This window comes from Hyperolius riggenbachi, chromosome 3 (genome assembly GCF_040937935.1).
Source record: "Hyperolius riggenbachi isolate aHypRig1 chromosome 3, aHypRig1.pri, whole genome shotgun sequence".
Classification (NCBI taxonomy): Eukaryota; Metazoa; Chordata; class Amphibia; order Anura; family Hyperoliidae; genus Hyperolius; species Hyperolius riggenbachi.
The window spans coordinates 443,657,668-443,685,110 of NC_090648.1; the positions used below are offsets into that span (position 1 = coordinate 443,657,668).

The 27,443-nt window shown below is 44.2% G+C and overlaps 1 protein-coding gene across 1 annotated transcript in view; it reads right to left on the minus strand.

The window, feature by feature from the left end:
- Positions 1–27,443, minus strand: part of ZMAT2 (zinc finger matrin-type 2) — a 57,344-nt gene that overhangs the window by 23,157 nt on the left and 6,744 nt on the right. Inside the window, exons 3-4 of the mRNA XM_068277804.1 lie at positions 27,193–27,319; positions 11,115–11,188 (exon numbers count right to left, since the gene is read on the minus strand). Coding sequence (XP_068133905.1) covers positions 11,115–11,188; positions 27,193–27,319 — 201 coding nt within the window. The remainder of the gene's footprint in view (positions 1–11,114; positions 11,189–27,192; positions 27,320–27,443) is intronic.

Consider the following 27,443-nt stretch of genomic DNA (forward strand, 5'->3'; position numbering starts at 1 on the left):
AAAAAAGCGCACCCATTCACTTGCATTGATGTGCGCTTTCCAGCTCAACGCACAGAAACGCATGCAACCCTACGTTTCTGTAACGCTGCTCAGCGCAGCGCATAGATGTGAACCAGCTACATTTAGTTACATGGGAAAGTAAATACCTTGCTGATCGCACAGGGAAGTGCGCTGTAAAAAGCGCACAGAAACGGCCCTGATGTGAACGAGGCCTTACAAATGCCCACTGTGCACAGGCTCTGCATAGCCCTACTGGCGACTACCCTGAATCAGGCTTGCGGTTACCGCTCTGAGCTGCTGATTTCCGGCCCGAGCCTGACTCAGTCTACCGCTAAGGAGGTTAATAAGCAATTTGACTGACAAATAAGGGCCCGTTTTCATATACATGCTTTTAGCCACACTTTTTGAATTGCAATCGCAAGGATATTAGAGAGTGCACAGACTGCACTGTCTGATGTCTCCATACATGCGCTGCGATTCACAGCTGATTCAGTGCATGGTTGCCTGCATTTTGCCGTGATTGCACAGCGGTCCCATTCATTGACATGGGATCACAATTGCCTCTGGGGGAATCACGTGATGCAAGGCAGAGCCGCGTTGACGTCCTGCCACCTGCCTTGCAAATGGAAAGGAGCACTAAGACTGCGTTTCAGATTTTGTCCCCATCATGTGATTACGTTTGACACTCCTGGTCTACAGGATGGAACAAACTCGGCTTTTAAGGAAAGCTCAAAATATGCATGTTAGGTTAGCAGTCTGGATCCCTGGAGCATTTTAATATGCAGCTTTCATAGAAGGGTAACCTTAAACTATGTATTTTTAATCAAACACAATCTAGGGAGGTAAGATTTTTATATTCATTGTGCAGCAGCGCATATATACGAGAATATATACACACACACACACACACACACACACACACACACACACACACACACACACACACACACACACACACACACACACACACACACACACACACACACACACACACACACACACACACACACACACGTAACATATACATGCATGTATCATATTTATAAGCCTCTTCGGGGGAAAAAGAATAATAGAGTTCATTCTTAAGCCGGTAGTCCTTGAACTTTCCCGGCCCCGGCAGTGACAGCTGCACCCTCCAGGATCCCGGCAAGTCACGTACAGGGAAAAGAAAAGAATTTCTTAAAAGTATGGAACTTCAAAAAGGCAGAAGTCAAGATAAAGCTGAGGAGCTGAGAATGAGCCGCTCAAAGCCAAACCGCAGAAGGACCATTCAGTATCAGCGACTCAATGTGACTAAAACCTTTAGACGTCCGCGGGAATGATTGACAGATTGACGGCAGACTCGGGAGAAGAAGCACACTGTTAAATAACAGCGGATTGATTGCCGAGAACAACCAATGCCTGCATCCACAGATAAAGAGCAAGCACATCTATTATAATGTACGGGCGTCAAAGGAAAATGTCAAAGTGTCCATTCTCTCCTGTTAGGACATCACTGAAGAAGCACCACTATGGCCCTCATTACGGCTATACTCGCTAGACAAATTCAGCTCTGAGAGTGATACATATTCAAGCAGCGCTTCAATTAATTTATTATAAATAATCCAAGCTTATGTAGCTTAAAAATACTTGCTGGTGACTTACAGGTGTAATAAATGCTGCTTTCTGTAAGTGCCTTATAGTTAGCCATAAAATGCCGTATTGATGTTACTGCAACATCGTTTTCCAGTGGGGAAATCACCGGGTCGTCCAAGAAAGCAACCGAGCAATTCCAAGCTGCATAAAATTTGCATGCATGCTGGAATGAATAGCATCCCATTGTCCATCTCTATTCGTGTTTGAGAAAGTACAAAGAAAAGAAGGCTGAGAATTAGCCTAAAAAGTACATAAAGGATGCTCTGGGAATATAAGATGCACCTAGGTTTACAGGGGAAAAAAAATACTAAAACTAGGTGCGTCTATAGTTCAGGGGTGTCTTATGGACCTTTCCCCCCAAAACTGTTTCTAAGCCACTCTATTCAAGCTAAACTACACTAACCCCTGCTGCCTCCACCAGTTACACTGAACTGCACTACACTAACCCCAGCTGCCTCCACCAGTTACACTGAACTGCACTACACTAACCCCAGCTGCCTCCACCAGTTACACTGAACTACACTACACTAGCCCCAGCTGCCTCCACCAGTTACACTGCACTACACTAACCCCTGCTGCCTCCACCAGTTACACTGCACGGCACTAACCTCTGCTGCCTCCACCAGTTACACTGCACTACACTACACTACCCCCTGCTGCCTTCACCAGTTACACTGCACTACACTAACCCCAGCTGCCTCCACCAGTTACACTGCACTACACTAACCCCTGCTGCCTCCACCAGTTACATTGTACTACACTACACTAACCCCTGCTGCCTCCACCAGTTACATGGTACTACACTACACTAACACCAGCTGCCTCCACCAGTTACACTGCACTACACTATCCCCTGCTGCCTCCCCCAGTTACAATGTACTACACTAACCTCTGCTGCTACCACCAGTTATACTGCACTACACTACACTAACCTCTGCTGCCTCCACCAGTTACACTGCACTGTACTAACCCTTTCTGCTTCCACCAGTTACACTGCACTGCACTACACTAACCCCTGCTGCCTCCACCAGTTACACTGCACTACACTAACTCCAGCTGCCTCCACCAGTTACACTGCACTACCCTAACCCCAGCTGCCTCCACCAGTTACACTGCACTACACTAACCCAAGCTGCCCCCACCAGTTACACTGCACTACACTAACCCAAGCTGCCCCCACCAGTTACACTGTACTACACTAACCCCAGCTGCTTCCACCAGTTACACTGCACTACACTAACCCCTGCTGCCTCCACCAGTTACACTGCACTACACTAACCTCTGCTGCCTCCACCAGTTACACTGCACTACACTATCCCCTGCTGCCTCCACCAGTTACAATGTACTACACTAACCTCTGCTGCTACCACCAGTTACACTGCACTACACTAACCTCTGCTGCCTCCACCAGTTACACTGCACTGCACTACACTACACTAACCCCTGCTGCCTCCAACAGTTACACTGCACTACACTAACCCCTGCTGCCTCCAACAGTTGCACTGCACTACACTAACCCAAGCTGCCTCCACCAGTTACAATGTACTACACTAACCTCTGCTGCTACCACCAGTTACACTGCACTACACTACACTAACCCCTGCTGCCTCCAACAGTTACACTGCACTACATTAACCCCTGCTGCCTCCAACAGTTGCACTGCACTACACTAACCCAAGCTGCCTCCACCAGTTACACTGCACTGCACTACACTAACCCCTGCTGCCTCCACCAGTTACACTGCACTGCACTACCCTAACCCCCTACTGCCCTCCCAACTAAGCTACACTGCACTAACAATTCAGCTCTTAGCCATCAAGTGCCACGTTCCTTTCCCAAATCGCTCCGGTCTGGCTTCTCCAAGTGTGTTAGGGTCATGGTCATCTCCTGTGCGTGCGTACATACATACATACATATACATATATATATATATATATATATTATAGTGACACTGAAGCGAAAAAAAAAAAGAGAGGAAAACTTCTGATTTAATTAATTGTATTTGTAGTATGGATAATTAATAGAACATTGGTAGCAAAGAAAAGAGACTCATATTTTTATGTTCCGTTATATAGCTTTTTTTTTTTATAACATTGCATCATTCTCTAATATTTGTAGTTTACTAAGCACACTCTGCATCTTAAACTATGAAACAGAGCAGAGATAATGATCCTTTGAACTTCTCTGCAGTAAAATCTTATCTGAAGCTGTCTTTCACTGTTTCTTTGATGTATAATTGACTCAAAAAATAGCACTGCTCTCTGACTTCGTTAGCTAGACAGCTCAGAGAAGCTCTTTTGCATTGCAGCACATCTTACATTGGGGGGACAGTGCCGGGGTTTCGTTGCTCGTTTCAACATAACGCAGTGTTATCTCGACGACCTAACTTGCAGCATGTCCGATCAATATATGCGGCAGATTTCATCCCAAAATTGGTTGCATCATCTATCGGGCATGCTCTTGGCGGCACCAATTTCCATCCGATTCGATAATAATTATCAAATCGGATGGTTGATCGGCTGCCAAGTCGAGAGATGTATGGCCACCTTAAGAGCTTATCCAATCAATCATTCAGAGTATTATCAATCTGTTGGCCCTTATACTACATAGGTTTGGTAAATCTGTACAAACAAGATTGTATGGTGTGTGTTGAGCTCTGCAAAAAAAAAAAAAAAAAAACCCTCTGGGATACCTACCTCGGGAGGGGGAAGCCTCTGGATCCCAATGAGGCTTCCTCGTCCTCTGTAGCCTCAGGGAATCCAGCGCTGGCTCCTCCGAAAGTCCCTTGACAAATCCTGGCAAGGTCAGCAGCTGCGCGGCCAATATCTGCGGCTGCGCAGGCACAGTAGCCTTACAGGTCCTCTTTAAGTTTGCTCCCTGCCTAAGCGTGAGGTGCGAAGTGTTGTTGTGTTGTTGACGATCTTCCCACAAGTTCCATCAAGGCTCTCACATTAATGTCAGAGTAAATCCGCAAAAAAGACATCTGCATAAATCTATATGCAAAGTAGATAAATCATCATGAATGCGTCCCTTTAAGAAACAGAATTGGTGTTGACCCGTAAGAGTTCAGCAGCTGCTCATCCAAAAATCTATTCAGCTTAATATCGGCAGCCCAAATAGTGGATTAGAAATTCAACATATTTTAATGGAAATGATTCATTTGTTATTGCTGCACTTGCCGACTGCAGAACGCGCGAGTCAAAAGATTACATCCCAGCGTTTTCACCTCACAAAAAAATGAGGAGAAAAAATGGATCATTTCTCAAGCTGCAGCAGTGGGTGGTACGCGGCTAACTTGTAATGGCATAATTATATTTAGCATACATAAAAAGCAGCAGCTGAAGAAGAAAGCAAGATTTCAGCCTTTCAAATAAATAGTGAATGAACTGGAGGGATAAAACCAGCTGATCTGCGAAGTCTAGACGTTTATCGCTTTTAAACATGCTCTTTTAACCACTTCACACCTAAGCCTTTAGAACTTTTAAGTCTCTGCACCACCCACCAGCCCGGAACTCAGACTTTCAGAGCTGTGCTGTGGTAATAACTGCCTTGTATTTTTAGACAGCCTAGCCAGGTTTTGGGAAGGAGCAGAGGGGGGAGTTGGAACCTCAAGATAATGAAAGAGTATTTTTTTCCCTGTTTTGACTGGAACCCAGAAATTCATGTAAAATGAGATCCTTGGTGATTTTTTTTTTTAACCCCTAAAATGTATTTTTTAGGCTAATTCACACTAAACCAGGCATGCATTTCTGGCGGCCTCCAAAGCTTTCTACAGTTGTTAACCCCATAGTGTAGCTGCAATGCCAAATGCAGGGGCCTGTTGCCGCTCTGCCTCTCCCTTTGTTTGCCAGTACGTCAGTCACCATGATAACAGCAGCAGCCACGGATTAGCAGCCGCTACCATGCCAGCAGCAGTAACAGCCACTGATTAGCAGCTGCCACTATACCAGTAGCAGTAACAGCCACTGATTAGCAGCGGCCACTGTGCCTAAAGCAGTAACAGCCACTGATTAGCAGCTGCCACTATGCCAGCAGCAGTAACAGCCACTGATTAGCAGCTGCCCCTATACCAGTAGCAGTAACAGCCACTGATTAGCAGCCACCACTGTGCCTACAGTAGTAACAGTCACTGATTAGCAGCTGCCAGTATGCCAGTAGCAGCCACTGATTAGCAGCAGCCAGTATGCCAGCAGCAGTAGCTGCCACTGATTAGCAGCAGCCACTATGCCAGCAGAAGTTAAAGCCACTGATTAGCAGCTGCCACTGTGCCCGCAGCAGTAACAGCCACTGATTAGCAGCTGCCAGTATGCCAGCAGCAGTAGCTGACACTGATTAGCAGCTGCCACTATATCAACAGCAGTAACAGCCACTGATTAGCAGGCGCAACTATGCCAGTAGCAGTAACAGCCACCAATTAGCAGCTGCCACTGTGCCAGCAGCAGTAACAGCCACTGATTAGCAGCTGCCACTGTGCCAGCAGCAGTAACAGCCACTGATTAGCAGCTGCCACTGTGCTCACATCACATAGCATATGGGTTATTACCCATGGAATATTTTTTTATTTGATAAAATGTCAGAGCATAGGCTACCTAACGGCAATCAGCAAATACTGTGTTTACTTACGCTAGTTCGGTTCCCTACCACTCTCAAGAACGGCAATATGGCCCCTGGCCTAAAAAGTTTGGACACCCCGCATTAGACATAAAAAGAGATTGTTTTTGGAATGGAGATGAGCAGGCTTAAAGAGAACCTAAACTGAGAAGGATATGGATTTTTCCTTTTAAAATAATACCAGTTGCCTGACTCTCCTGCTGATCCTTGGTCTCTAATACTTTTAGCCACAGCCCCTGAACAAGCATGCAGACTAGGTGCTCTGACTGAAGTCAGACTGGATTAGCTGCATGTTTGTTTCAGGTGTGTGATTCACCCACTACTGCAGCCAAAGAGATCAGCAGGACTGACAGGCAACTGGTATTGTTTAAAAGGAAACATCCATATTCATCTCAGTTTGGGTTACCTTTAATGGACATGTTGACAGACTCCAAGCTAGCTATAGGATCTGTCCATTTCAACACATCCCTTGTTCCTGATCTGGTAATCAAAGTGCTGTCATGCATGACAAAACTTGTACTGGATACAAAAACGTATATCGATGGACACAGCGGATCCGTTAACAAAGATGTACATCGGATCTGCTGAGATCATACACATTGCTAATCTGACATAGTGTGAACCTAGCCTTATGCATTTTACAAATGGTTTAGAAGAGTATGGCTTATAACCAATGATACACAGATTTTTTTGGGGGGGAGGGGGTCCGCCTCTGTGTCCTATCTGCCCCTCGAAAATCCACCTCGGCTTCTCTTTAAAGGGATACTGTAGGGGAGTCAGGGGTAAAACTTACCCGGGGCTTCTAATAGTCCCCCGCAGACATCCTGTGCCCGCGCAGCCACTCCCCGAAGCTCCGGCCCCGCCTCCTGTTCACTTCTGGAATTTCAGACTTTAAAGTCTGAAAACCACTGCGCCTGCGTTGCTGTGTCCTCGCTTCCCCTGATATCACCAGGAGCACATGGCACAGACCATACTGGGCCTGCGCAGTACGCTCCTGGTGCCATCAGCGGGAGTGAGGACACGGCAACGCAGGCGCAGTGGTTTTCAGACTTTAAAGTCTGAAATTCCAGAAGTGCCCCGGAGGCGGGGCCGGAGCATCGGGGAGTGGCTGCGCGGGCACAGGATGTCTGTGGGGGACCATTAGAAGCCCCGGGTAACTTCAACTCATTTTCCCCCGACCCCCTTACAGTATCCCTTTAAGTCCATAAAGTCCCTCCTACCTCCAGTCAACCTTACACCTCACCACTTCAGATCTTGGCTATTGACAGGAAGGGTAGTATTTATCATAGGGATACTTCCGTTACTTCCCGTCATGTGACAGGTGTTCTTTAGGACAGGAAGTAAAAAGGTGTCCTCAAATTTGGGAAACCAAAGCCAATAAACCTCTGAGAAGTTCTAAACCTCCAATTTACGGGAGAAAATGCGGATGCATAATACATACAGTACAACTTTGTAATATTAAGAAATGATGTTAAAGCTTACAGTGGAGAAAACTTCAAAAACATAGTCATGCTTTAAAGTGGAACAATAAATGCCTCGGTGACAGTGACAGCCTATTCACAATTAGAAGAGATATTTGAAAAAAAAAAAAAATCACAAATGTTGCAACATAAAAAGAAAAATGAAAAGTCTCCTTCATGCAAACCTGAAGCGAAAATAAACTTATGATATAATGAATTGTATGTGTAGTACAGCTAAGAAACAGAACATTAGTAGCAAAGAAAAGAGTCTCATATTGTTTTTCAGTACAGGAAGAATTAATAAACTTCAGTTATCCATGTAGAAGAGCTTCTTTGAGGTCTTCGACACACAGAGTCTGATACAGTCCTATTTTCTGAAGCACTTAAAGAGACACTGAAGCGAGAATAATTCTCGCTTCAGAGCTCATAGTTAGCAGGGGCATGCGTGCCCCTGCTAAAACGCCGCTATCCCGCGGCTAAACGGGGGTCCCTTCACCCCCAACCCCCCCCCCCCCCCCGCAAAATCAACGACCAAATTGGTTCGAAGAGTTTGCTGCTCCTAGAGGCAGCCTCTAGTCGCGTCTATGAGCGGCGCATCGCCGCCTCTCCCCCGCCCCTCTCCGCGAAGGAAGACTGAGACGGGCGGGGGAGAGGCGGAGATACGCGCTGACAGACGCGTGTGGGGCAGGGCTGCGGCGGTTAGCCCTGCTTCAATCCGGAAGAGATCCCCGGCTGCACGGAGGGGATTTCGGGGGGTAAGGGACCCCCGTTTAGCCGCGGGATAGCGGCGTTTTAGCACAGGCACACATGCCCCTGCTAACTAAGAGCTCTGAAGCGAGAGTCTCTTTAAACAGCCAAGACTCAGTGAGAGGCAGCTTGAGATAAGGATTTACTGCAGCAAAGTTCAAAGGGTCATTATTTCTGCTTTGTTTTATAGTTTAAAATATAAAGGCTTCAATTCTGGTAGGGTTATCAAACAAATTACCTCATGTGAGGTAATTTACCTCATGAGGTAATGATATTTAGCAATTCTGGCAGGTTTTAGTAATGTTTTACCTCATGAGGTAAATTATGAGGTAATTCATGAGGTAATTTACCAAAAATAGCTATTCTCATGGAAATTAGGGGGCATGTTAGCACATAGTTTACCGATCAGTTTATGACCTGCCTGTACCTGGAGGTAAAGTCAATTTGTATGCATTGTGCAGTTTTTAGTGGAGTTCCTATTGCTGTTTTAGTGTCATTCCTATTCAGGTTGTGTAATAGAAAAGTATTGTGGAAATAAAAAACTCCAAATATTTACTGAATTTTTTTTTTAAATAAGGGATGTCTATAATTATACTTTTCATAGGTTGCTACATAAGCAAATACACCTTCCCCCCTCAAAAAAAAATAAAAACACATCTTTCAAAGACAGTCCTAACTTATGGAAGACAATTAAAGACTACTATTATTTATTTACTGCATGCTTACCGCTGAAATACCTCATGTTTTACCTCACTTTATGCATTTACCTCATGTTTTACCTCATGTTTTACCTCATGTTCGGAAATGGAGAAAAATATATCAGAATTGCTACATAAAGAGGTAAATACCTCATGAGGTATTTTACATACAAAAAAATATTTACCTCAAAGTGTGCTTTTAAGACTGCAACTGTGACAGAAATATTCAATGTTATGAAAAAAAAGCTTTATAAATAAAAGCATATGAGACTCTATTCTTTGCTACTAATGTTCTATTCCTTATCCGTACTATACATACAATTCATTATATTTTACTTTTTTTTCCGCTACAGGTTTGCTTTAAATCTTACAGGATAGCTGAAGTGAGAGGGATATGGATGCTGAGATCTTCATTCTCCAATAAACAATACCAGTCGCCTGAATTCTGTGCTGACCTCTAGACGTCACTGGCCCAGAATGAGCATGCCCATCAGATGCTGTGACTCTGGTCTGCCTCCTCTGGCTGCATGCTTGTTGCACGAGTGTGATTCAAAACAACTAAAACCTAAAGCTCAGCGTGACAGCCAGGCAACTAGCATTGTTTATAAAGGTAATGAAGATGGCAGCCTTCATATACCTCTCACTTCAGGTTCCCTTTAAGTTGCTAAAATCAAACTCCTGTTGGAAGCAACCTATACACAAGGACCTATAAGCAGCATGTAAGGGTTTAAACCAGTGATGGCTAACCTTGGCACTCCAGCTGTGGTGGAACTACAATTCCCATGAGGCATTGCAATACTCTGACAGCTCTATGCACAACTTGGGGAGGCAGAGGCATGATGGGATTTGTAGTTTTGTCACAGCTGAAGTGCCAAGGTTAGTCATCACTGGTTTAAACAGTAGTTGCCCAAAATCAAACACATGCAGAGCATATCATCACACATTAGGCCCGATCCAATTCTGTTCTTCTCCTAAGTTTTCTCCTACGTTAATTTTCACATCTTATCGATAAAATGCCCTTTAATCCACCAGCCAGCAAGAAAAAGTTGAAAGTACCTTTTAACCTACTTTTTGGTACTTTTTCAATTGCAGGTGCTGAAAAGTTATTTAACCCATTAGCAGCTGAAATAGAGTTATCTCCTTTGAGAGAAGTGCACTTGCTTTTGACCTCAGCTGTAAATTCTTGGAATGCTCTGATCTCTCTCTCTAGCTGAAAATATAGAAACTGAAAACTGAAGTCCTCTGTTATGGTCTCAACGCCCCTTAGTGATAAATGGCCATAAATACACATTGCAGCAGTACTAATTAGAAACAAGAAAATGTTACAAAAAAAATAAATTGGCCTGGAGCACTTGCAAGGCTCTAAATAAATTTGCTGCTAAAGAGTAAAACAAAACATGTAAAATTATCTCCTAGAAAAAATGTAGGCGAGATAGTGAGTTGGATAGGGTCCATTATGCAAACCATTTAAAAGGGTTTCTGTTAAAATGTTCCTACAGAATAAACTTTTCTCTACCTATTCAGCTGCTGAAGGTTACAAGACTAGGTACACTTATACAGGTACAAAAAATACATATGAGTGAGAAACAGGAAGCTCCCCCAACACTCCTTGAGCCCTTGGCCAGGGTCATGGCAAGGCCATGTAGTCTCTATTTAAGTGGAGCATCAAATTCAAGAGAAAGCTTCTGCTTGTACATCAACAAAATTCCATTAACAAAGGCTATGAGTAAGGGTTGAAGAGCAGTATGTACCGTGATCAGTTATAGGAATGCAAGGCTACAGGGTAGCCTTGCACCATCAAAAATAGAATCCACGGTGCTATGTTGCTACAACCTACAAAGGCGCATAGGGTAAATCAATGCCACATGTAGAAATAGAAGCTGGAATAGGATTTTTGTATTGAAAAGGGCTTGCATCTCTTGGTACAGCTTATCAGCCAGAACAAATAAAAAATGTCACTTACGTTTTTTGCCATTGATGTGGTCCAAGAAGTTGATGGAATCCTTCACTACGCAGTCACATACATTGCAGTAATAACTGAAACAACAGGACAGGTGTGTTATTAAATCTGCTTTTCTGGTAAACAAAACATGCATTTTCCTTTAACGCTACTGTAAATTACTTAATGGGCAAAAATAATAATAATTATTTCAAGTTGCCCACAGCAGCCAATCAGCAGGTCCCATTCTAAAGGTTCCTATGAACGGAGCGTTTTTTAGCAAACTATGTTGGTTTTGAAAAGATCATTCAGACCAAAAGAAAAGATTGTGTTTAAAGGAAGCATAAAGCAAAATGTTCTGCCCCATGATATACTTACCCAGGGCTTCCTCCAGCCCCTTGCAGCCGATATGTCACACGCAGAATCTCTGTTCGCAGCCGCCGGCCCGGGGTACCCGCCGGTGCTGAGCCCGACCTCCTCTACTGCGTCTGTGCGAGCGCCGCTGTCAGTCAAGCCCACGTTGTCCGCAGTCCTATAAATTAAACGCCGTGCTAGCGACACGCAGCGTGTCGATAGGCTGTTTACCTCTGCACTGTCATTCTCGCTGCTCCCCCGCCTCCTCTATATCTCTGCTCCTCGCCTGCGTCCCTTCCCTCCAATCAGGGGGGAGGGAAGGGACGCAGGCGGGGAACAGGGACATAGAGGAGGCGGGGGAGCGGCGAGTGTGACAGTGCAGATGTAAACAGCCTGCTAGTGAAGTCGCTAGCATAGCGTTTGATCTAGGGGGCCAGCAGAGCGTGGGGGAGGGGCTGGGGGGAAACAGTATAGCAACAGAGACTGGGCATTATATGCAGACTCAGCCTCTGTGTGCTAATAGGATTCTTAGAACCCACCTCGAGTTCTTTTTAAAGCGGATCAGAGATGAAAAACTAATGTGAGGCTTCGAGGTGTATTCTCCAGTCAGCATGCAACGCATGAGCTGGCATGGAGGAGGTACACACACTAGCACAACGAAACAGGCTATCCCTAGTATAGTGGAGGGGAGGACTGACTCCAATAGGAGATTGTGGCGCACAGAGCAGGTGCAGATCTGACAGCCACAAACAATGCTTTCGTTATAACGTCTTAGCACAAAGTAGCGCTGAGCGCATAAACCAGAACTGAGGAGATCAGGACAGGTAGACAGAATGAACGCTTGCTAGCTAGCGGCTACTTAGCGACAGCAAGCGTCCAAAACAAGACAGACTGGAATGAGGCAGCCAATGCGATTGCAGCGATGGCGTGCCTCACAAAGACAGGACAGGATAGTCAGGAAATAGCAGGATCAAGATAGATGAACGTAACACAGACAAATATACAATAAGTATGTTTTCCTAGCGTATTACAATTACAGCTATCAATGAAACTATTTGTAACGTCTGACTAACATATGTATATATCGGCAATGAACCGATATATGACATAAGCAGGAACGCTGACTAGGACTGGAGAAATACAGAGAACAGGACTCAGAAGGATTCGCTATCTCTTCGCAGAGATGAACGCAATCCACAAACGGTAACAGAACAGGATTCAGAAGGATTCGTTATCTCTTCGCAGAGATGAACGCAATCCACAAACGGTAACAGGACAGGATTCAGAAGGATTCGTTATCTCCTCGCAGAGATGAACGCAATCCACGAACAGGACCAGGAGCAGGATACTAGCTCAGCACGGGTGCTCACGATACGCGCAAACTACCAAAACGTGCTGGAAAGCTGACTAACTGCACACAGGATATAAACAGTTCGTGTACGTATACATCAGCGACACTGATGTATCAACGTAACACGAATACAAGGAAAATAATAAACGTGCTGGTATGCATATATATGGGCAATGAACCAATATATGATGCAAAACCAGCAAAGTATCTTTTAGAACAAGAAACACGATCGGGGGCTGAAGCGACAGCAAGACAGGCTTAAACTGAAGCTATGAAAACCCGAGGAGTCCTGCAGGAAGCAGATCTTTATACTGAGGTCATCCAATGGGAGCAGACATGCAGATTCCCACACAGGTGAATGATAATCAGTCACAAGCTGACAGCAGGGAAAGGCAGACAAAGCTATGCAGCTTGCATGGAAAGAGATCAGAACTGCCTGAGCTGCAGCACTACTTCTTCCAGCAACACCTGCTGCAGCAGCGATCATTACAACTAACAAGTAATTTGTCTATATATATTATCTAAAGTTTAGATAGTTTACACAGCAAATCTAGCTGCAAACAGCTTCAACAGTATATGCTTATTTATTCCTGTGATACAATGAAAGCGCCCATGTTCTGTTTGTCACATTACACACAGGCAAGCTGATAGCATCTCCAGCTCTCAGCCTGTGAAAACTTCACCCCCCTCTCCCCTGCCTCTGAAATCTCTGGCTAGTAGCCTCCTCCTCCTCCTCCTCCTGCCAAGACAGCTCCCATAAGCCCTTGCTACAGTGCCAAGGCACTCTGGGGAAGCTGTGGCAAGGCTTGTTCAGTTTATAGCGAATTAGAGTATTAAAATAAAAATTATAGTATTTGGTTTGAGGAATGTCCTATAAACTATATGAAAGCGGGATCAGCGCATCACCAGGCAGCCTCTGAATGGCCTCAGCTCAGAGATGCGCTGAGCCCCCCCAGAGACTACAAACGCACCTTGAACCAAACAGAAGCTCTGCATATACACCAAAGGCAAAACTGTTAAGTGGGAGCAGCTGACCAGAAATAAATCAAAACATAGCAAAGAGATGAGCAGCGCTACTTAAAAACAGATGAATGCTTACCTGCAAAAGTGTGCAAGCCCCACTTATGGGATACAATACACACTGAGCATACACATGACCTGTCTACCACTTGGAGGAGGTTGGTTTCCTCTAACAGCTTGCATGCAACTTGTTAGGTACTCGTCCCTCCCACTGTCGAAGAAGTCTTTCCTCCATGGGAGGGGACCTAACACTAACTAAATTATACCTATGCATATGCATAGCCTGGGCGCGCTACCAAGTAAAATTAAGAATTGCGTAAAAAAGTGGGATCAGCGCATCACCAGGCAGCCTCTGAATGGCCTCAGCTCAGAGATGCGCTGAGGGGGGGCTCAGCGCATCTCTGAGCTGAGGCCATTCAGAGGCTGCCTGGTAATGCGTTGATCCCACTTTTTTACGCAATTCTTAATTTTACTTGGTAGCGCGCCCAGGCTATGCATATGCATAGGTATAATTTAGTTAGTGTTAGGTCCCCTCCCATGGAGGAAAGACTTCTTCGACAGTGGGAGGGACGAGTACCTAACAAGTTGCATGCAAGCTGTTAGAGGAAACCAACATCCTCCAAGTGGTAGACAGGTCATGTGTGTGCTCAGTGTGTATTTTATCCCATAAGTGGGGCTTGCACACTTTTGCAGGTAAGCATTCATCTGTTTTTAAGTAGCGCTGCTCATCTCTTTGCTAAACTATATGAAAGAAACACAATTAAGCAATGAGTAAAAGTTTATCTCGAATCCACGGAGCCGTCTGGTCCCAAAAGAGTTAAGGCCCATACACACGTCGGATTTCCGTGAACGACGGGTCGTTTGAACGTCCCGTCGTTCAGTCGCTAAATCGGGCGTGTGTACAGACTATCGTTCGCTTGATAAGAGTGAGTTTGAGCGATCCGCTGGGCGGATCGCTCAAACTCACTCTTATCAAGCGAACGACAGTCTGTACACACGCCCGATTTAGCGGCCGAACAACTGAACGACGGGACGTTCAAACGACCCGTCGTTCACGGAAATCCGACGTGTGTATGGGCCTTAACTGTCGGGCATAAAATCAAAAATCTATTCTTTATTTTTATCTGGTAAACAAGTAATAAGGATGCTAATCAGGCATTCCAAAAGTTAAAATCACTATTACTTTTCTTGTTGATAAATTATCATTCCCCACTTTACATGACTTATTTGGTACACAAAAGACAAGCTGCAGGGCATGCTGGGTTGTCTTGTTTTGCTTCTCTACTTTCTCTCAGACTTAAAGGGAAGGTTCAGGGAGGGGATACAAAAAATAAAAATAAATTTCCACTTACCTGGGGCTTCCTCCAGCCCGTGGCAGGCAGGAGGTGCCCTCGCCGCCGCTCCGCAGGCTCCCGGTGGTCTCCGGTGCCCGACCCGGCCAGGCCGGCTGCCAGGTCGGGCTCTTCTGCGCTCCATTTCCTGGGACTTCTGCGTCCCACGACGGCGCGCTGACGTCATCGGACGTCCGCCGGGCTGTACTGCGCATGCGCAGAACTACTGCGCATGCGCAGTACAGCCCGGCGGACGTCCGATGACGTCAGCGCGCCGTCGTAGGACGCAGAAGTCCCAGGAAATGGAGCGCAGAAGAGCCCGACCTGGCAGCCGGCCTGGCCAGGTCGGGTCGGGCACCGGAGACCACCGGGAGCCTGCGGAGCGGCGGCGAGGGCACCTCCTGCCTGCCACGGGCTGGAGGAAGCCCCAGGTAAGTGGAAATTTATTTTTATTTTTTGAATCCCCTCCCTGAACCTTCCCTTTAACTAATGCAGCCTGATTGGCTGAAGCCTCTTTCCCTCCAGTTTTCCCCTCCCACACCTCTGTTCCTCTCTGATTGGCCAAAATTTCCCAGGCTGAAACAATGCACTTTCTATAGTGAAGGGCCGGCAAATCAGGCAGAGGAGACTAAGGGCAGATATTACATCATGACTGTCTTCAAAATAGCCACAGTAATATGGAAACTGTCTAGAATAGGATTCTCTACTTTTAATTTATAAAATTCATAGGAATCATAACGTGGACAGTGCAATACATATGTTATGTAAGTAGAGCAAGTATTTATCTACTTATGTATTTGATTTTTTTTCCTGAGATAATATGGCTGACAGCTCCTCTTTAAGCAATAACTTAGATCTTCTAGCAGTCCAGGGAACTCTCAGTAGCTTTCTCCACACTCACAATTCAAAGCATCGATTTTTCTGCGCATGACCCTATTTATGACTGTATACTGTATACAATATTCCTAGCCACTATTTTAATTCCAGAATATGACTCATCCAAACCAGCTTTCTGAATTACATATTCAGCATACAAGGTAAATAAATAGGCAGACAATATGCAACCTTCACTGATTATTTGATTCAAACATGCAACCTTTTCACCCTCCTTTACCAATGGTGAACCAGTCAGTTATTCCATACTCAGTTCTTTAGTTGAGCTTTAATCAACCGTGGTAAACATACAGCAGCCATTCCCATCTATAAGTTCAGCATTAGGCCTACGCCATTGCCACAAGTCTGTGTACAGACTAAGCAGGTCAAGCCCTGATATTTTACTCAATAAAGAATGCTCAAATCCCATAAATATGAAACATTCTCAATGATGTTTTCCTATGCTGCAAATACCAGGCATATTGCTCTCCAAGTCTACATATGCTATTTACTTTCTATTTGATATTTGGACAAGCGTGTCTTCTCGAGTGAATCAATAGATTTTTATTAGTTTCGGGTCAGCAGCTGCTGTGTAAGAGAACAAGCTTTCTTTATAAAGGAGAAGAAAAGTGGCAGGAACACTCAAGTTCGGAATGGCAAGGTCATTATTGTAATGTCTCGGATGTTACTGTACATATAATAGCTGTTTGTTTGCATCAAATTCTTTACAATCTACAGACGTTTATATACAATAATCAGTTTAAAACATCTGACACTATAGTTGCTTTAACTTATAAGGTCAATTTTCTTAAAGCATACCGAACAGAAATGTGACATGAGATAAACATGGGTACATAGTGCGGAGGTCCCTTTCATGTTTTCATGGCAAGGGGTATGTTAAGCGCGCCACTTTTTTGCATTACCTGAAAGGTATTACTTTTACACTTACAGTAATTTAACGATCAGTTAGCCATTAAAAGGTATTACTTTTACAAGACTACCGACATACCTACATAATTTGCTTGAAAAGTGAATAAAGTCAAAATACTTCTGCTTGACTTAGGAAACACTGCTGATAATAAGAATGGGCTGAAAAGTTCAAGAGGCTGTTATCTCTTTTTTCCTTTGCAGCTGAATGAAGCAAGTTTTAAATAGGACTGTGATGGTGGCCCATTTCCTCTTAACAGGCGCACTCCTCTCTGTGTATGAGCAAAAGCACCAAGTGGCATGTTAACAAGTTACTTCAGCTTATTGTGCAGGCATGGCCATACTTGCATGTGCACAGTACAGCCAAGCTCATACACAAGAGTGGCCACAGGAACAAATCTGCCAAGTGCTTGTTGGATATGATCGGAAAGACCCTGCACAGCAACAGTGGGCTACAAGATGCATCAGGAAGCCTCTAAGCCACCCAGAGGCTTCCCTCTACATGGGCAATTATCTAACCTAGAAACAGAAAGCATTGCTCGGTTGTTGACTAGTAATGGGTCTGTACAGGATTGGGGCCAATTCTAGCGTGCGACACAAACTGTGGGCAAATTGTGCGCATGTACAAAACACACCTTTACAAATTCAGCCTTCAAATTTAAAATATAAAGAGGAGACTCCAGTAAAGTTATATTTACCATTAGTGCTACATACACATAGAATTTGAAAGTTTGTTTTTTTCCGTTTAGATTCACTTTAACCACTTCAGCCTACAGTGTTGTTCACCTTATGCCTCCAAGCAACTTTCACCTCCCACTGAAAACCAATGTATTCGTGCGCTCACTCAATTAATGTCCCAGTATTAGTAGTATCATTAACCAGTCTATTACTTAACCAGCAAAAGAGTTCTCTGGATCGCAGCGTCAGTCACCAAGCATAAGATGTATTCCAATAAATTTCCACCACGACACTGCGCTCACAGCTTCAGAGTTGTCTTGTTCAGAAGTTGTCACTCAAACATACAAGGGAAAACAAAGAGACATAGCATAATACTGTTTGGACTTATATCTCCTTCCCAAACACCATGTGCTCTAAATAATTTTCTAGTGTGCCTCCTCCGGCATGCAGGGTCTCACAGGTCCTCACCATATAGCGTGGCCGCCAAATCACAGACAGCTATACACATCTAATGTTACCACCGAATGTCACAGTGCTCTTCCTGCTATCCCAACCACCAGTACACGTGGACTCTCACCTATTCACATTGCCATCCACATTATAAGACAGCAAACTCGCTTATTGCATAGCCTCAACAGTCGTCTCCCCGCAGATGGATCCACATCAGAGCAGATAGTTCATAGCACCTATCAAACTCCCTCCCAGGTTGTGTCTGCTTGAGGGAGTTTGATAGGTGCTATGAACTATCTGCTCTGATGTGGATCCATCTGCGGGGAGACGACTGTTGAGGCTATGCAATAAGCGAGTTTGCTGTCTTATAATGTGGATGGCAATGTGAATAGGTGAGAGTCCACGTGTACTGGTGGTTGGGATAGCAGGAAGAGCACTGTGACATTCGGTGGTAACATTAGATGTGTATAGCTGTCTGTGATTTGGCGGCCACGCTATATGGTGAGGACCTGTGAGACCCTGCATGCCGGAGGAGGCACACTAGAAAATTATTTAGAGCACATGGTGTTTGGGAAGGAGATATAAGTCCAAACAGTATTATGCTATGTCTCTTTGTTTTCCCTTGTATGTTTGAGTGACAACTTCTGAACAAGACAACTCTGAAGCTGTGAGCGCAGTGTCGTGGTGGAAATTTAACTTTCACCTCCCATTCATTCGCCAATAACTTTATCACTAATTATCACAATTAATTGATCTATATCTTGTTTTTTTCTGCCACTAATTAGGCTTTCTCTGGGTGGTACATTTTGCTAAGAATTCTTTTTTTCTAAATCCATTTTAACAGGAAGATTAAGAAAAAGATGGAAAAAATTGTTTCTCAAATTTTGGCCATTATAGTTTGATATTAATGCATGCTACCGTAATTAAAACCCATGTATATTATTTGCCCATTTGTCCTTGTTATTACACCGTTTAAATTATGTCCCTATCACAATTTATGGCGCCGATATTTTATTTAGAAATAAAGGTGCATTTTTTCAATTTGCGTCCATCACAATTTACAAGCTTAGAATTTTAAAAACTATAATAATATACTCTCTTGACATGCATATTTAAAAGTTCAGACCCTATTTATGTTTTTTTTATTGTAATTTTTTTAAAAAAACAACATTTATTTGGGTAATTTTTGGTGTGGGAGGCAAACAGCTAATTTTAAATGTGATGTAATGTAATTATTTAATAAAAATGTATGTGGGTGTAGTTTAGTATTTGGCCACAAGATGGCCACAGTCAAAAAAGTCCTGGAAGCGTACGATCACGCTTCCAGGAACTAGAGAGAGGACGGGAAACGTTTTTTTTTTTGCAGAAAGACTGCGGTCTCTGATAAGAGAGCGTCAGTTTTTCTGCGGGGGACTTAGATCGGTGAATGGGAACTATATTCCCATTCACTGATCAGGGGGCTAACGGCAGGCGGCGGGACCGCTCACGTGCCTCAGGCAGCAGGAGCTGCACAGTCTATGTGGACAGATATATCCATCCAGATAGACTTAAATGGTTAAAGCGGACCTGAATTAGCACATCACACGATGAAAAGTCATTATTTTACACAGGGTTGCTGAGTAATTTCACTGGACTGTGATTGTTTAGCTAGATCAGAGTGTCTTATCAGCAGCTGTGAATCATAGCTGTGAGCTGTGATGTGGCAGCCCCCTGCCCTGTGTAAATGCATGCTTAACCCTTTCAGTGCTTCTAGTGAAGTGAATCCAAGTAAAACCATTTTTTAGGATTTCCATAAACTGTAATTTTTGCCCTAAAGGTTTATCATGCTATGGGTAACTTTTTAGAGCATAGAGAAAGTTCTGAGTTTAGTTCCACTTTAACCTATTGCCAACCAAGTCACGCCGGTGGGCGTGGCCGCAGCCCCAGGCCCGCCTAACGCCAATCGACGTAAAGTCCTGGGGCTTGCTTTTGCAGGAGATCGCACGCACACTGCGATCGCCGCTCGGAGACTGTTAGACGGCGAAACCGCCAAAGCCTATGACACTGATTGGCTGGCGGGGGAACAATAAAAAAAAAACAAAAAAAAAACAAACACTAATTTATTACAAAATAAAAGAAATAAATATTTTTATAAAAATAAACAAACATCTGGGGAGCTATCAGACCCCACCAACAGAGAGCTTGAGGGGAGAAAGGGGGTGGGGGAAATCACTTGTACTGTATTGTGCGGCCCTGCAGCTTAGCCTTAAAGCTGCAGGCCAAAAAAAGGCCTGGTCTTTAGGGTCCTGTGGTCCTCAAGAGGTTAAGGTGAATACATACTGTATAGCTTTTATTTTTTTGTTTAATTACTGAATGTAGTAAGAGATAAGTGTGTATTAAAAAAAGTGCACAACCAGGCAAGTATGAAACAATTCATTTTAAAAATGTGACATGTACAATTTTCTAGATGGCAGGTAAAGATAACTACTAAAAGAGACAACAATGCCAGAATGACAGTGCTAATTACAAGTGTATAGACAACTTAAAAAAATCATTTGCACATCTATTCCACAAACAGGCCAAATGGTGAAAATTTGCAAACTTTACAATGTCTATTTTTCTGCCCTGAAATACTGATCATGTGATATATGCCCAGCTTGTCAAAACCAATATAGAAAGCGGCTATAAGAGTTTCTAGAAAACTTCAGGATGGGCCTGTCTCTCCTTCAAAAGACACCTGATCTGAGAGGGATATGGATGCTGCCATATTTATTTCCTTTTAAACAATACCAGGCATGCTTGTTTTAGGTGTGTGATCCAGATAACTACTGCAGCCACAGACATCAGCAGGACTGCCGGGTAACTGGAAGGGTTTATAAGGAAATAAATATGGCAGCCTCCATATCTCGCTCAGTTTAGGCGTTCTTTCGGACTTTCTCCGAGTGGTAGAATTTCCTCCCAGCTACTGCATTAGTCCAACTGTGCCAGTTATCCTAAGGAAGTCAGGAAACTAAAACAACACAAATGAATGGCAGACAATACCAATAACAAGCAGATACAGTAGGAATGACCGTGTAGCCAAGTATAGCTATGTCACTCCTGGTAGCACTATGTTCTCCCTCTGTTTCTATGTCAATATGGCTGTATAGCCACACCCCCTTTACAGACAAGCTTAATTTATGATCATGTTCCTTCTGTATTGCCATGTGCTCCCACACCCATCACATTTAATCATGCCCCTTGGTACTGACTCCCTTTACCACCACCCAGGGCCAGAGCTACCATAGGGAAAAATGGGCAATTGTCCCAGGGCCCCCAGAGCCTGTAGGGGCCCCCGACTGTTGCTCCCCAGGGACTCTGCAGAGTCTGTTAAGTTGGGAGGTGATTGGAGGAGGGTCAGCAGCCAGCTCAGGGGCCCAGGAGGGAAATTTGGCTGCAACAAAGGGCCTCTGACGCTTTTTGGTTCGGGGGGGGGGGGGGGTGTCTGTTGGGGGGCCCCCAGGCTAATTTTGCCCTAGGGCCCAATTGTTTCTTGAACCGGCCCTGCCACCACCCTCACCAAACCAGAGGGGTCTACACAGGTAAGACTGTGCAGAGCAGCGCAAGGAGTATATGCATTATTGGAAGGATGGAAGGAGGCGCACCAGGGATATAAAAGGTTTAAAAACTGTTTGAAATAATCTTGCCTCAAACAAGGAATGGGCTGTCAATATATTAATTATGAAGCATTTCATGGGTCTTACCCACTTCTTCAGGACAATTTCAAAGTGCCCTAAAGTGGACTTGAACTCTTGCACAGGGTAAAAGGAAAATATAAAGAAACGCACCCTGTATGTATTTAGAGAGTTTAGCCTGTCTAATTTCCCCTCATCCATGATTAATCCCCAGTGTAATTTGATCTCTCAGCTGTGTCAGCTCAGGCATCTCCTCTGCTACAGGAGTGCAGCTTATTTGTAAACACAGGATGTTAATATGTATACTTCCATGAAAGCAGGATTATTGCAGGATTTGTATCAGCCGTAACAGACATGTTTTTCTTTAAAGGTTATTATGCTGTTGCTTATCTTTTAGAGCAGAGAGGAAGTTCTGAGTTCAGGTCCGCTTTGAGACACTTTGAAATTGACCTGAGGAAGCGGTTAAAGTGTACCAGAGACCAAAAATAATAAAAGATTTATACATACCTGGGGCTTCCTCCAGCCCCATCTGCACGGATCGCTCCTGCACCGCCGTCCTCTGTTGCCCTATGGTGTGCCTCCAGGACCCCCCTACGCTCTGCTATCCCCAGCGCCGTGCTAGCGAGGCTGTTTACATGTGACTGTCTGTCAGCGCTGCTCCCCCGCCTCCTCTGTAACGGCGCTACCCGCCCGCATCCCTTTCCTCCATTCAGCGGGAGGGAAGGGACGCAGGCGGGTAGCGCCGATACAGAGGACCCTTACACAGCGTTCCTGTCACTACATATAAAAGTTCCCAGACCAAAAGCACATGTAACGACTGCACTGTGTGCTTCTGAGGTGCAATGGCATAATTAGGATACATGTTGTTTCTATTCCAGATTTTTAGCTGACAATTTCACTGGCTGAGCCTTTGTTGTGTCAGAATATTGGCTCACCAGCATCTGTGTCTCGCACAATATTTAGGCAATAGAACATAAATTAAAGGCTTGGTTACTGAAATGATCAGCAGGGAGACCAAAATTAAAAGGAAGCACGATAGACATATGTTAGGCAGTAACTACTTCGATAGCCACAGAAAAACAATAACAGCTGATTTGAACACCTTGGTCAAAAGGCTAATATCCATGTACTGCAATCACTTTAAAACTGCCAGTGAGCACACAGCTCACTGTTTAAATTTTTATCTCCATGGGGCGCCTCCTCCCACCCATCCATTTCCCTAATTAGGGGTCCCCCCTGTGATTTGATACCAGCAGGGTTTTTTTTTCTATTGTTTTCACCTGGAGAGCATCCGACAATACCTTAGAGAAGATTCCTGATCTATCCACATGACTGAATTCTCCACATGACATATTGTGGTTGCCTTCTAGCAGCCCTCCTTTTTAACCTGCACTTTTCCAGCTGCTTATCCCAGTGCCGTGTACACTACACTATATTGGCGTTCCTGGTGTTTTTTTCTGAATGAAGTCTGACTTAAAGTGAACCCGAGATGAGAGTGATATGGAGGCTGCAATATTTGTTTCCTTTCAAACAATACCAGTTGCCTGGCAGCCCGCTGATTTATCTGGCTACAGTAGTGTCTGAATCCCACCAGAAGCAAGCATGCTGCTAATCTTGCCAGATCTGACAATATTGTCAGAAACACCTGATATGCACATGCTTGTTCAGAGTATATGGCTGAAAGCATTAGAGGCAGAGGATCAGCAGGGCAGCCAGGCAACAAGTATTGCTTAAAAAGAAACAAATATGGCAGCCTTCATAAAATTCTCACCTCAGGTTCACTTTAGCCACTTCCCCACCAGAGGTTATTTACCCTTAAAAACCAGAACAATTTTCACACATCACGCTCCTCCCATACATTCGCCAGTAACTTTATCGCCACTTATGACACCGAAATGATTTATACATCTTTTTTTCCACCACAAATTAGGCTTTCTTTGGGTGGTATTTTTTGCTAAGAATTATTTTATTCTAGCTGCATTTTAAAGGGAGTAATATGAAAAAAAAAATCATTATTTCTCAGTTTTCAGCCATTATAGTATTACAATAAAATGTGCTGAGGTAGATAGTTTAAATTGTGTCCCTAGTACAATATATCGCAACAATATTTTATTTGGAAATAAAGGTGTATTTTTTCTTTACATGCCCTAATTTGTATAAGTAATAGTGATCAGGGCTGTGGAGTCGGAGCAATTTTTGGGTACCTGGAGTTGGAAGAAAATGCACCGACTCCGACACCTAATAAATTTAAACTGTGATTAATATAGAAAATATGATAAAATAAAGCATTCCCCGTATTTTTAAAGTCAGATATACATATCTGATTGTGACTGTACAGTATATATGATGTGTACACAGGAATCTCTTATATATACAGTATACTAAATTACATCTATGCTGTAAGAATAAAGCCTGATGTGTAGCCGTGTCACTAATAGAGATGGTCAATGAGATGGAAATAATTCTGCGTTGATGCTGGTTTATGCAAATGTATGCACTCCCTTTGCTCATGAAATCAAATAATTTGATATGTTGTTAAAATTTGGTGACTACGAATTAAAGTGGATAAGAGATTAACTTTTACTCATTACATAATTGTGTTCCTTTACTATAGTTTATAGGGCATTCCTCAAGCCAAATACTTTTTTGTTTTTGTTTTAATACTCAAATTCCCTATAAACTAAATAAGCCCCACCCACAGTTTTCAGAGAGCCTCGGCAGTAGCAAGGGCTCATGGGAGCTCAGTCTGGGCAGGAGGAGGGGGGAGGTATTACTAGCCAGGGATTTCAGAGGCAGAGGGGAGGAGGGAGGAGGAGGGGGGGGGGATTAGGTTTTTTTTCAGTCTGACTGCTGATGGTGCAGATAAGCCTGCCTCTGTGTAATGTTTACCAACAACATGGCTGCTGTCGTATCACAGGAAGAAATAATCATATACTATTAAAGCAGTATGCAGACAGATTTGCTGTTTAAACCATCTAAACTGTACATAAGATATATAGACAAGTTACTTGTTATAGTTCGTTTTTCATCTCGGATCCGCTTTAAAGGGTACTCGAGACGGATGAAAAGAAAAGTTTTATACATACCTAGGGCTTCCTCCAGTCCCCATTCAGGCCAATCAGTCCCTCGCTGTCCTCCTCCACCACCTGGATCTTCTGCTATGAGTCCCGGTAATTCAGCCAGTCAGCGCAGTCCGGCCGCGTGCCGCTCCCACAGCCAGGAATATTCTGCACCTGCACAATAGTGCTGCACATGTGTAGTACGCTCCCAGCAGAAGAGTGTGTGGATGCGCACTACGCCCGACTGGCTTAAGTACCTGGACCCATAGCAGAAGATCCTGGTGGCGGAGGAGGACAGCGAGGGACTGATTAGCCTAAAGGGGGCTGGAGGAAGCCCCATGTATGTATAAAACTTTAATTTAATCTGTCTCAGGTTTACATTGTTAGACAGTAGTACTATACTCTACATATGCACTCCCCACAGAGCTGCAGGGAATCCACTGAGAAGGTTGTGCACATTGAACACAGAGGTGTTGTCTATCACCCATAAACCTGGTTCAGATTGTGCATGAAGAACGTGTAATAGAGGAAGAATCTCCTTATTCCCCTGCAGAGTATCTGCACATCACCCTTACATGTACCCACAGTTACATTGCCTAGGGCCTGATCCATGTTCAGATTGTGCATGAAGAATGTGTAATAGAGGAAGAATCGCCTCATTCTCCTGCAGAGTACCTGCAAATCACTCTTACATGTACCCACAGTTATATTGCCTAGGACCTGGTCCATGGTCAGATTGTGCATGAAGAATGTGTAATAGAGGAAGAATCGCCTCATTCTCCTGCAGAGTACCTGCAAATCACTCTTACATGTACCCACAGTTACATTGCCTAGGGCCTGATAGATATTTTTTGTTCCCGTCTTCTATACTCTTACCAAGGACTAGTTTTAGTCTATGACTAAAAGCAGAGGCAGAAGATCAGCCGGCTAGCCAGGTAACTGGTATTGTTTAAAAAGGAATAAATATGGCAGCCTCCATATCGCTCTCACTTCAGTTGTATTTTAAAATTCCTAAGCGCTGGTAGTTAAGAGATGCATTTCAAGTTACATACATCAACAAAAATGTATAATGCAAATTAGAGGAGTTGGAGTCGAGGACTCGGTGAAATCCTAAACTGAGGAGTCGGAGGATGTTTGTACCGACTCCACAGCCCTGATAGTGATAAACCCAAATGACATACATATCCCGTGCAGTGGTCGCACTAGACACGCGCGGGGGCAGGGGGGGGTCTGGTTGCTCATTGCTGTAAACACTGCTGTACGGCGGCCGCTGGAGAGATACGTAAAGAGCACACTTTTCTTCCGTCAGACTGGCCGAAGTTACGGGACCCGGTACCGGCGCAGGAGAAGGCTGAGGACCACGGCATGTGAGCGATCCGTGCGGATGGGGCTGGAGGAAGCCCCAGGTATGTATAAAACTTTTCTTTTTTGTCAGCTCTGGTTCCCTTTAAAGCACATGTGCATGGGAGTGCAAGCATTTGAACCTTTCAAATTCCATTTAAAGGGGCAGTATGGCGAACATAGCTGATTTTAGTTACCAAAATAAATAATGTGCACAAGAGGCCCAAGTTATAAAAAAGTAAATGGCTGGTGAAAAGTGAAGTGGTGTGTGACAGCACACATAGGCTGCAGCTGCGGGGATGGGAATACATAATTAAGCGACGGAGGTCAGAAGAGCTCATTAGCCATGTGGGGGGAGAGCAACTGCCGTTCTGGCTATAAAGATCCTCTCCCTCTGATAAGAAGTTACACGCTGTTTGCAATGTGTTGTTTAATCTCGCAGTGTCTCTGGTTGAGTATCTGGCTCTGCCGAGTACACATGCACACTCTGTGTGAGAGAAAGGAGGGGCAGACTCAGCCAGAGACAATACAGAGATTAAACAACACATCGCAAGCAGCGTGCAACTTCTTATCAGAGGGAGAGGATCTTTCTAGCCAGAACAGCAGTTTGTCTCCCCCCACATGGTTGATGAGTTCTTCTGACCTCCAGCGCTTAATTGTGTATTTCCATCCCCCCCACCAGCTGCAGCAATGTGTGCTGTCACACACCACTATGCTTTTCACCAGCCATTTACTTTTTTTTTTTTTTTTATAACTTGGGCCTCTGGTGCACATTATTTATTTTATTAACGATAATAAGCTATGTTCGCCATACTGCCCCTTTAAATAACAGCAATAATTTGTTTTCATAAAACACAAAAATCCTCTGTGTAGTTTATATTTTGGAATGTCTCAGTGTCCAAAATATTTCACTGGCACCAATGCCAGCAGATGTACCCCAAACACCACCTAGTTACATGGAGCGCATACAAGCTATCCAAAAACAACTGAGGCTGGACACAGATTAAAACTCTGTGGCAAACAAATTAATTTACAGAACAGTGCCGCTGCTTTTACTGCTCTTACCCGCCCATCTCCGACTGCGGCGTGGTCTTTGTAATAACAATGGTCTTCCCCAGCTTGGACTCCAGATCGACTTTGTAGTCTCTGTGTCTGAGTAACTCCCTCTTAACTGGAGGTTGTAGTGGTTTTCCTGCAAACAAAGAGAGGATTCATAAATTCTAAATCAACAGGTTGTTTAGTTATCACTTTAATAAATACAAATGCTTCTCCCTAGCAAGGAAAAGGAAAAATAACCCTATCCTCACACAGAACCC